Raw genomic sequence first — 12,375 nt, 5'->3', positions numbered from 1 at the left:
ACGCAAGGGGGCCGAATAATATTGCACGCCCCACTTTTCAGTTTTTTATTTGTTAAAAAAATTTAAATTATCCAATAAATTTTGTTCCACTTCATGATTGTGTCCCACTTGTTGTTGATTCTTGACAAAAAAATTAAAATTTTATATCTTTATGTTTGAAGCCTGAAATGTGGCGAAAGGTTGCAAGGTTCAAGGGGGCCGAATACTTTTGCAAGGTACTGTATCTATGGGCAGGAGGCGGGGTACACCTAAAACTGGGTACCAATCAATCACAGGGCACATATACGTAGACAAACAACCTCCACCCAACGCTCAAAATCACACCTTTCGAGAATTTGGAGTGTCCAATCAACATACCATGAATGTTTTTGGGATGTGAAATAAACCCAGTGTGAAGGACCCAGATAAAACCCATGCAGGAAAAGGAAGAAGATGCAAATGCCACACAAGAAGACCAATGAGCCCGTGCTAGCCACTTACTTAAGGAAACAATATTATACAAAATTACTTTAATTTGAAAAAAAAAAAACTTTATGGGTTTTTTTTGGTTTTGTTAAATTATTAAATTATTGTTTTAAATTTGAAGTTTAGTGGTTACCTGAGTCTCAGAGCCCCAAGAAATTGCCTATATTCACCCATTATTATCCTTTGTGTGAAAAAATAATGTCTCCCACATGGTTTTTAAAATCTGTGGTTTGATGCATTCAGCTTAATTAATATGCAAAAACAGGCACCTGCCAATAGAATGCCTGGGCAACTGTGTTGGCACGGGCATGCGCAACCTGAAGTAAGGTGGGGCGGCTTGCTCTCTCTTGACCATACACTGTACTTGAACAGGAAATTTATTTGAATTCGACAATTTTGACCCTTACAGTGTATCACAAAAGTGACACCCCTCGCGTTTATGCATATATTTAAGTGTATCTTTTCATGGGACAAAACTGACAAAATGACACTTTGACACAATGAAAAGTAGTCTGTGTGCAGCTTATATAATAGAGTTTATTTATTTTCCCCTCAAAATAACTCACAATATAGCCATTAATATCTAAACCCCTAGCAACAAAAGTGAGTACACCTCATGGGAACTACGTACATCCCTAAATGTCCAAATTGAGTACTGCTTGTCATTTTCCCTCCAAAATGTCATGTGACTCGTTACAGGAGTGCTATCAGCATTGCTGCAGAGATTGAAGCGGTGGGGGATCAGCCTGTTAGTGCTCAGAAAGCCCGCCCGTCTCATCAGACCATAGGACATGGTTCCAGTAATCCATATGCTTTGTTGACATGTCTTCAGCAAATTTTTTGCGGGCTTTCTCGTGTACCGTCTTCAGAAGAGGCTTCCTCCTGGGGTGACAGCCATGCACACCAATTTGATGTACTGTAGAGTGCGGTGTATGGTCTGAGCACTAACAGGATGACCACTCCATCTCTTCAATCTCTGCAGCAATGCTGACAGCACTCCTGTAACGAGTCACATGACATTTTGGAGTGAAAATGACAAGCAGTACTCAATTTGGATACTTAGGGATTGTGTAGTTCCCATGCGGTGTACTCACTTTTGCTGCCAGGGGTTTAGATATCAATGGCTATATTTTGAGTTATTTTGAGGGGAAAATAAGTTAACTCTATTATATAAGCTGCACACAGACTACTTTTCATTGTGTCAAAGTGTCATTTTGTCATTGTTGTCCCATGAAAAGATATACTTAAATATTTGCAGAAATGCAAGGGGTGTACTCACTTTTGTCTGTAAATCAACATTGGATTTAAAAGGAAATTCATATAAAGTGGCAAGTAGAATTTTAATAATTGTATTTAATCATTATTATTATTATTATTATTATTATTTTTAAGTAACATTACACATCCATCCCTTGATCACACGTGCCTGCTAAAGGAGGTTACCCCCAGAACTCTGACATTCTTGTACACTGTTGAATCAGAATACTTGTTTTCCCAGCTTTCCTCGTCTTACACTTTAATCTTTCTCGGTACACTTGAGATTGAGGTGTCAGCGAGGTAACCTTTCAAATAAATCAGCTACCTTATTTCCCTGGACAGGTCAGCATACGAGAAAAACGCAAGCCAAGAGTCAGATGCGCACACAGCACTCCGGCCTTTAATGTCGGTCTACATTCTGTCAACATATGTGTAGTCCCCATGGCAATAAAGGACCACATTCTTTATGACTTTACACTAAGTCATAAGAAGTCATCTAAAGTTTAGACAATATTAGCCTCAGCAGACTTGGCTTTATGTTCAACTGTTGTTTATTAATAGCTCAGTATAGAATTGTAAAACTGTTGGTTGATAGTATCGCAATCTGTGCATCATCTACACATCACAAGACCTAAATGAGGATTAAAGATGATAATACAATAATTCAGTAGGTTAAAAACATGGTCTTCATAGTGCTTTTTTGAAACACTGGGGGAAAATATCCCTCTAAAAGCGTCATGTTTTATTTATTTACTGTCAAGCAAAAGGAACTTCTTTGGTAAATGGGAATGCAGCTTCTTGCGTGGACATAGGGTTGTGCTCCAGTTGCCCTTTCAGTAAAGCACATTCACCTCCATATATATAATGGTTAGTGCAGCACAGGAAGTACAGGTTAATGTACCATACTTGGAATGGGGTTGAATGGTTTGTGCATTCTTTCTCAGTTTAAAAGCCTTGGTGGGAGTGTCGACCATTCACTTACAGTATATGGATGTTCTGATTTTCTGTTATTTGCCTCTTGTGTTAGATTGATCAGCGAACATTTAAAACGCTGAACTAACACAAGGTCATTTTCTTCTACAACTCGACTGTGTCCCATTCCACAAAGAGACCTAAATGAAGGCATGCTTGGTTGAGTTTTGTGTGGAAGAACTGATCGCTGACCTCACAAATTTCCTTCTGGCTGAACAGACAAAAATTGCACGGACACGCCCAAATCGTGTAAAAAAAAAAAAAAAAAAATTCCAGACGAATGGCAAGGCTATCAAGGAGGATTCCTCCTTCTCATTCTATCATTCATTTACTGCCATATTTTCCACCGTGATCATGTTGAAGCTAATTGGGATGTATACATGGATGCCAACAACACTAATGGTGATGACTCATATTTGTACATGTGGAGGCCTTGGAGCTTTATTAGGATGCTTATGGACTGTGCTGGTGGTGTGAGTGTTCTCTGTCCCAAGCGAGGCAACATTTTCTGCTCGGACAGGCGTGAGGGGGTCTGTACGCCATCCCGTGCAGCCGTGTTACTCCTGGCACTTTTCCACATTGTGACTTGAGCCCAGCATTACAATCCATATACGTACATGTACAGTCCACAATGTAGGATCCAGATGCACCAAAACAAAATAAGCATTGTCTCAATGCTTCTTGTGTTTAACAAATACTGACAAATCACATTTTATACTTCCTCACGGCATTAAGTCATGCAGATTTTTTAGTGGTTGACTTCAAGGATGTTCGCAATCCCTCACTGAAGTGACATCTTTATTACCATAGTGTGATTTAATTGAATTACTGGCCAATATGGAAGTCAAACAGTGATTTAAAGTAAAAGTAGTGTACGCAAGTCAGAGTATGAATGATATCAGTGGTATTCCACAGTTGTTTTTTTTTTTGTTCTGCACCAATTATTGCTTACACATTGCCTCTGTCATATGAGTTTTTGCTGTTGTTATTTCTTTAACAATGACCATCATCAGTTCACATCAATTTTTCCTAAGGGATAGCACATTTGGTCATTTGCAGTGGAAAACCTTCCTGCTCTGCAGAGAAAAACATAAACATGATTGTATATAAAGCATGGTCTTCATGACTAGATACAGTATTTCAATTTTTTTCCCCTTTGGATTTATTTCATCAGGCTGTTTTGCATCCAAAGCAGAGGACCGTTTATTTCGGAGGTTATTCCGAAGGTACAACCAATTCATCCGACCAGTGGAAAATGTGTCTGATCCGGTCACTGTGGAGTTCGAGGTGTCCATATCTCAACTAGTCAAAGTGGTAAGATAATCTTAAACTACTTTCTTTTGTTAAAAAAAATAAAGCAAACATTTTTTTGGTATGGCTATGTCATAAACGTTCCCTCGTCGACATGTTCCCACAGGATGAAGTGAATCAAATAATGGAAACCAATCTGTGGTTGAGACATGTGAGTGATGTTACCCCAAATGAGTTTTATTGATTGTTAACAAGTCTTTCTGTCACTTAAAGATATCTTCTCCCCCCCCCCCCCCCCCCCCGCTTTCTAGGTGTGGAATGATTATAAACTAAGATGGACACCTGTTGAGTTTGATGGAATTGAGTTCATTCGAGTTCCATCCAACAAAATTTGGAGGCCTGACATTGTTTTATATAACAAGTAAGTTTGAGTCAATTGGTAGATGCCTTGATCACAGATTTGTCTCTTTGAGTCTTATAATATGTTGCTGTAAATGGCTTTAAACTGAAACTAAAGGGAATTTGTTCCTGGTAGGTTCATGTTGATTTTTAACTTGAAAAAAGAGTAGGCTGTTGTGTATTATATTTTCTATTTTTAGGCAGAAAAGGTTTCACCCCAATTAGATCACATAATAAAATGTTATTACATGCTTGTTCTGTCTACTGGAGCGCATTTGCTGCATAAAGCACTTTAATAAACAATAGTCCTCATTTTCTTATTTAGCTAACCGCGTACTGACCTTTCCAGTTAAATGTTGTGAAGACCTTTCCATGAAATGACATTTAGGTTCTTTGCATTTGCGCTCTTCTAGTGCTGTGGGGGATTTTCTGGTAGAGGACAAAACCAAAGCCCTGCTGAAATTTGATGGCACCATCACTTGGGTTCCACCGGCTATCTTTAAATCCTCCTGCCCAATGGACATCACTTACTTCCCTTTTGACTATCAGAACTGCTCCATGAAATTTGGCTCATGGACCTACGACAAGGCCAAGATCGACTTGGTGCTCATTGGCTCAAAGGTACGAATTTATGTCTAACTGCCAACTTGTGAAAAAACTTGTGGCCTCAGTTTGATCCAAATTTTCAATGACTTAGGTGAATCTTAAGGATTTCTGGGAAAGTGGAGAATGGGAAATCATTGACGCACCTGGTTACAAGCATGACATCAAGTATAACTGCTGTGAGGAGATTTACCCAGACATCACCTACTCTTTCTACATTCGCCGCCTGCCGCTCTTCTACACCATCAACCTCATCATCCCGTGCCTCCTCATCTCCTTCCTCACCGTACTGGTCTTCTACCTTCCGTCCGACTGTGGTGAGAAGGTCACCCTATGTATCTCCGTCCTGCTCTCTCTCACCGTGTTCCTGCTTGTCATCACGGAGACCATTCCTTCCACATCACTGGTCATCCCGCTGATCGGAGAGTACCTCCTCTTCACAATGATTTTTGTTACACTCAGCATTGTCATCACCGTGTTTGTGTTGAACGTCCACTACCGCACCCCAATGACTCACACGATGCCCGAGTGGGTAAGGTCCGTGTTCCTCGGCGTGCTGCCCAGGGTCATGCTGATGAGGCGGCCGATCGACCAAGGCGGGTCGTCGACTGCCAGCGTCACAGCGGGGACGGGAGGCGGAGGGACCAGCGGTGGGAACAAAAAGAGAAAGAACAGTGTAGGAAGTAGTGGAAGTGTGAGTGTTGGAGGTATCACAGGGGGGGTGGCGTGCCCGCCGCTGGATGGTGGGGCAGGTGGTGGAGGGGCCTCCTCATTGGGCAGCTCTATGAACTGTATCGAATATGGAGAGATGAACCGTGACATTAAGCGGGATATGAACAGAAGATGTCCCTACAGAGGAAAGGAGGTCCCAACCCCAGTTCCTCCGCCAAAGGTTGCCCCATCATCTCAGGGTCCCCAGAGCCAGAGACCCCCGGAGTCAGAGATGCCCAAACTGCCAAGGACCTTGAACTCCCCCTCCCAAGTGAATGCTGTCGTGGCGTTCTCCGTCATTTCGCCTGAGGTCAAGCAGGCCATTGAGAGCGTCAAGTACATCGCTGAGAACATGAGGACCCGCAACAAAGCCAAAGAGGTAAGATCGCCTTGAATGGAAAATTCATAAATCATTCATTCATTCTGTTTTCTTCTGAAAATCGAAAAATAAAAAGGTGACTCATTATTATTCGTTGTTGACTCTAATTTAAAAATTGCCACTTGATTTTTTTGGCTCAGAAAAAAAATCTATATTGTAGAATAGGCTGAAGGACTGAGTTTGGTTTTAATATTCATTTGTTCATGCTTATGACTGATGATATTAGCACAGCTTTATTAATACTACGTGACCACAATCAGTTTGAATCTCGACCATGACCCACCAAATTATGTAATCACCTCCATTTGAATAAATAGACAACAAAAATCAAACACTTTGTTTTCTCATATCAAATGACTTAGCATTTACTGTACCAGCAAGTGCCTCCGATGAACCCCAAATGAAGTTCAGTTGTTCTTGTGCTTGAGAATCTTGTAACTTTTATGCTAATACTGACTGCTTTTTGGAAGTAGTTGTGTAACGTGCAACGCAATATCTCCAGCTGATGAAAAACAGGCCAAGGTTTGATGCCAACACTACAATAGTTTACTGTAGGCTTATGGTTGTTTTGGTGATTTGTAGTGTTATATTTACACTCAATATATAGGTACCTTTTGAAATCATGGTTAAAATATTACTCCAACCAAATCACTGACCCATGTAAAACTCTGTCAAAACACATGTTAAAATGTGTTTTTGCCTGAAGAGACTTCTTGGGGGTAATCATTGGCACTTGATATTACTGGTGTCAACAATAATCGATGCGGCGATGCATCCTGATCTGGGGCATGGGCGATTTGATTCGATGCGGGCAACAAGCCGTATCGATTCAGCGCATTTTAAAATATATAAGACTAATAGCCTAGATCTTGAGCCCGAACCCGACCCAACCCGACCCGAATTTCGGGCCCAAAATGTCAATGATTTACGTTCGGGTCGGGCCGGACTTCTCCCTCGCTTTTTTTTTTTTTTTTTTAAATAAATATATATTTGTATACTAAAACGATGTATGGATGTTAAAATAAGGACTATTAGTTATAAAAATAAATAAATTGGATAAAACAGAGAGAAGGCGCTTTGGTAATCCCAAACATGAGCCGCAGCAGAGCCAGTGCATTGTTTACGCATATGAACGCCGTGGCCCCGCCCTCCTTTTAATATTCCCCTCGCGCTTTGGCCTCTCTGCGAGTCTGCAACTGCATCCTCGTATTTCCTTTTCGAATTTCGATGTAGAGCAGCAAGAGATGAAAAGCAAACTAAAGACGGGGGGATTGAAAAGGCAAGAATCCACGAGTGGTGTGTGGAAAGGATTTAAATCGATAGCGGAAGATGCTACAGAAAACCGTGTCGGCCTTGCCGAATGCAACAAATGTGCCGCTTTGCTCCCGTACGAGAGCAGAAAGACTGGCTCCTTGACGTTGAGCAGACACTTTAAAAACTGTACTGGCCTAAAAGATGATATTAGTCAAACATCGTTATTATCATTTGTTTCGAGGGCCGCACCTCTTCGTGCTAAGCAGGACATCGTGGTGTTCCTTAAAATTTTATTATATATTTTGTTTCAGTGCTCCTTAAGGCAGGTTGTTCTTTTGTGTGTTCTAATGCAAGTCATTAAAATAAAGAATGTTGTTTAAAAGTATTTTAGTTTATTTTTGTATGCTGCTGTTCCTCTCATTGTCATAGAGACGCGTAGTGAGCAAAATATCCCACACAGAAATATATTTAACAAACCTTTCCAGCGTTATTTTGTTGTGTAAATGCATTTATAATGATCAGAAAAATAGGTAGACTATTTAAACATTAAGAAAACTTGCGTTTTTTTCTGCCAACTCAAAGAAATTAAAATAAATGTCTATTGCATTTTGCCCAGGAAATGACGCATGAACTATCCACCTGATAGAACAGACACAAAAATATAAAAGATATAAAAAATGTTTATTGAATATGCATCTTACAGTCTTGTTTAACTGGGAGAATTTGTTGCAAAAGACGGTCTTTAATTTGTTATCATTATCCACATGGCATCGTCACAAAAAACGCAACCACGCATCACATCCCCGCATTTCCTCCTCCACCTGAGTCCTCACAAATAAAACGGGCTCGGGCCTACGAATAAAACGTACATTTTTTTCGGGGTGGGGGGGGGTGATTTTTTAGGCCCGAACTAGGCTCTAATATAAGTACGTTCAAAAATCTTCCCTGCGCAATTCTGGTCATGCAACGGATTTGGTTTCCCCATCTGTATTATTATTCTCATTTTTACCTGTAGAGGAAGCTACTTTACATTCAAAGCAATGCAGGGGTTACGAGGAACCCAAATCCGCTTCCTCACCGGAGTAACGTCACAGACATGCGCAGTTGCAATCGAGAGAGCAGAGAGATAGGACATAACATACAATGGCTGAAGCGGAGAAAGAGGGAGTGCTACTGTGTGTAAAAAAACAGAGAAAGCCCTGGTCTCATTCAAAGCACAAAATAAATGTTGTGATGTTTTTTTTGTTTTGTTTTTTTAAATATGTAGGCTATATCTGAAAGTATACTACTTTCATTTGACTTCAACCAGGAGTGACACAAGAGCCAATAAAAAGTTGTTTAATGTCTGACCGCTTGTGTTGCCTCATGATTCACGAAAAATATGCTTTGCTTTAGAATTTTAATGCATCCCAGGCTTTAATGCATCGCGATGCATTGCCGAATCGCACCGAATCGAATCGTGACCCTCTTAATCGAATCGAATCGTATCGTGGCCCTCTGAATCGTAATCGAATCGAATCGTGAGGGCAGTGCCGATGCACACCTCTACTTGATATGGTGGCAGGTGTGTTCTGACTCCCATTTAGCATGAATTTTTCATTCTGGACACAAGCACTAATACAGTTTTTTTGTTTTTTTTTGTTTTTAAACTTCCACTTTCAAAAATATTTTCACATTAATGGTGAAAAACATTTGAAATATTTATTTAATGTAAAGCTGATTTTGTTTTCCTTTCAATTAAATTAATGGGAATATCACAATATTTTTAAGTGTGACCTTTTGATAGTACCCTCCTAAACAGGCAGAGAAAAACCCATTATCAACTTCGGGTCTATAGAGCCTACATTACAGAACCAGACCAATACACACAAAGTAAAAACCCTCCAGTGTACCTTGTGTGAATGTGTACTGAGTGCTATGGGCTATAAAAGGAAAGTAAAGCCCCTTGCTCAAAGGCCTTCTCCTATCTAGTCCTCACACTCTGGATGGGCCTGATATGTTTGTTGCGCCATCTTTTCTTTGTAATGCCATGTTCTGGCTGTGAAGGATAGCCATGCAAGCTCCTCTTTCGGCACAACAAAAGCATTATGGCCACAGTAGCCTTGATCCGATTGTACACACCTGAAAGATCAAAGAGTAAACCAGACATACACACACAAATGCTTTTGACCTAGCAAGCCTGAGTATGGACACAGTCAGTAAACGTTAATGCACATACATACACATGTGTTGTCCCAGTGCACAGGAGGCTGGTTTGCTCTATTAGTTTAAGTATGAACACATCTGCAATCATGAAAGTTACAGTTGAATGCGATTTGTCACAGTACAATGGTGGGAATAGAAATAAACCATGCTATACTGTTGCTATCAAAAACATTCATTAATTTTCCAAGCCACTATCCTCACAAAGGTTGCAGGGGGTCCTGGAGCCAACCTAGTTAACTTTGGGTAGTAAATGGGGTACACCTTGAATCGTTTGCCAGCCAATCGCAGGGCACAATGAGACAAACAATCATTCATGCACACACTCATACCTAGGGACAATAGACAATTTTCGATTAGCTTACCACGCATGTTTTTGGTTTGTGAGCAAGCAAACTCCACACAGGTAGGTAAGAGCCTGGGATTGAATCCGTGATCTCAGAACTGTGAGGCTGATGTGCTAACCACTACGCCACTGTGCCATCTAGCAAAAACATGTTATGGCGATATTTTATGCAATATTACACATTTTCTTAACTGATTACAAGTTAATGAAGTACATTTTAAAGTAAGTTGCAAGTAGCAGTGTTGTACTTTAAGCAGTTCGACAATGTACATGTTCCAAAACCTAAATTTGTATAGGTTTGTTAGTCAAATCTATGTATTAATTTTCAATTAAATAAGTGCATTGACTTTACTTTGTCCTCAATAGGTGGAAGATGACTGGAAATACGTCGCAATGGTCATCGACCGGATCTTCCTCTGGGTGTTTGTGATGGTGTGTGTACTGGGAACACTAGGCCTCTTCCTTCAGCCGCTCATCAGCTTTTTTAAATAAAAGACACTTGCTCGTCACCACTGTGGCAAAAAGCTCTCCTGCAGCACTTTCACATCACACATTTTTGCTCTGTGGTCTTCTTCCCCTCTCCCGACTTTCCACGGGAGTAGTCCGTCGTCACCTCTCGCTGTCAGTTGCACGTCGCCACACTTGACTTACCCAGAATTCCTCAATCACCCTGTGCCTCACCCAAGTGATGTGCACGCAGGCCATCTAGGGCATTATTCCCACGAACAGCTGCGGCCCTTTTTGATGATCTTGCCCTCATATCCCACAAATGTCACCTTCTGCATTTTCTTTCAAAACGTCCTCCCAGCTATTGTTATGTTACACTGTTATCATAATGCCCATAACTGAAAAGAATGCAAGTGCCATTTTGTTGTTTTAACCCTAAAAGGCGTTAATCCTTAAAGGTTGAAAAAGAGAATATCATCAGAATTTCTCAAATTGGATATATTGTGTGAGTATCTTGGCTAACAACAGTAGTGCTTTCTTTATGGAATTATTGTTCAAATCAAGCACAGCAATTTCTTTCAAAGCGTATTTGTCATTTTGTCAAATTTTCACAAAAAAATGTTGAAGTGATAATACTAAAAAACAGTGCCCACTAAATAAACTTGGAAAAGAACCAACACAGTCATCTGTAAGAGTTTGCTGTTTAACTTATAGAATACCACAATAGATGACAGAATGATGTCCTAGGATAAAGCTTTTATTATAGAAAGATTTTATTTAGAAATTGACAGCATGAGCCGTCACATTGCACAGGACTTCTTTTTGAAAGATGGATTATGTAAAGCATTGTCTTTTGTTTATTTTCATGACACCTTATGTATCCTTGTAGAAACGTTTATGGAATACAAATAAGAAATGCATAGCCTGTGTACAGGAGACAAGGCTTTTACATTGGTCTGCCTTATCGTCACAATGGGTAGAGTTAACATCACAGTGGAACTTACAAATGAGCAAGCAACCCATGTTTAGCAACACTTTGATTTACATTATGGTAATTAAACTTAAAAAATAAAACACCACTGTCAGTGTGTCTGAGTTCTATGTAAGAAACGGGTAAATGGAAAAAAGGAAAGAGAATAGTCATATCAAGAATCTCTCCTCGCAAACACATTATCAAGACCATTAAAATTTTCAAGCATCATGTAGCATTAGCTACAGAGAGTAGGTAATGAGAGAAAATGACACCAAGCTGCACCCAAGTTAAAGTGTATGAAGTAGGTCTTGCTTTGCTGTTAGCTAAACTTTAAATTTGTATTATGTTTAATTCATGAGCCTATTGGTCATGGCCAGATTAGAATAATGCATATATATCTTATACTTATAGGTTTTAGAAGTTTAATCAATTACCACATGTAAGCCAGTCCAAATGAAAAAAGTTGTTTCATAAAAATTCAAATGATATTTGTTTTACATGATTGAAAAAAAATTCCAATGTGGTGCTTTGAGTGAAGCATAACGTTTGGTTGACTTCTATACATTTGTTTCATGGTCAACAAACATTTTGACTACACCACTGTAGATTTGAACACAAGTAATCAGCGGCAGAACAAATTGCAGCCATGCTGGGGACAAGGAACATGACCGGGCCCCCTAAACCCAGAATAATAAAGACAGAGGTGGGTAGAGTAGCAAAAACATGTACTCAAGTAAGAGTAGTGTTACTTCAAAAATAACATTACTCAAGTAAACGTAAAAGTAGTCTTCCAAAAAATGTACTCAAGTACAATTAAAACAGTATTTGGTGAAAAGAATACTAAAGTAATTAGAAACATTGTGAGTAACTGCTTACACATTTGTTTGATATTTTTTCCTCAGCACAATGTTATCTATATGAACTGTTGTTACAATGACACTGAACAATAACCCATTACATAACCACATCAAGCCAAAGATATACAAGAAAAAAAAAAATCATTGAATTCCGGCGAGAGAAAAAAATGACAGAAATAAAGCATTATTCGCCCAAAGAGCATAAGTGCCCTCTACTGGAGAATATAATTCCTAGTTTGAATAGTGAATTGTTCCTTCA

At 39.7% G+C, this 12,375-nt stretch overlaps 1 protein-coding gene across 1 annotated transcript in view; it reads left to right on the top strand.

Moving 5' to 3' along the window:
- The window catches only part of LOC130923961 (neuronal acetylcholine receptor subunit alpha-3-like), a 35,474-nt gene extending 23,586 nt beyond the window's left edge, over window positions 1-11,888 (top strand). The window contains exons 2-7 of the mRNA XM_057850157.1: window positions 3,869-4,008; window positions 4,112-4,156; window positions 4,257-4,366; window positions 4,758-4,965; window positions 5,042-6,037; window positions 10,206-11,888. Of these exons, the coding sequence (XP_057706140.1) occupies window positions 3,869-4,008; window positions 4,112-4,156; window positions 4,257-4,366; window positions 4,758-4,965; window positions 5,042-6,037; window positions 10,206-10,331 (1,625 nt within the window). The 3' untranslated portion in view covers window positions 10,332-11,888. The remainder of the gene's footprint in view (window positions 1-3,868; window positions 4,009-4,111; window positions 4,157-4,256; window positions 4,367-4,757; window positions 4,966-5,041; window positions 6,038-10,205) is intronic.
- The last annotated feature ends 487 nt before the right edge of the window (window positions 11,889-12,375 follow it).

The sequence above is a fragment of the Corythoichthys intestinalis genome, chromosome 11 (assembly GCF_030265065.1).
Source record: "Corythoichthys intestinalis isolate RoL2023-P3 chromosome 11, ASM3026506v1, whole genome shotgun sequence".
Taxonomy (NCBI): Eukaryota; Metazoa; Chordata; class Actinopteri; order Syngnathiformes; family Syngnathidae; genus Corythoichthys; species Corythoichthys intestinalis.
This window is presented reverse-complemented; position numbering and strand designations above follow the sequence as displayed.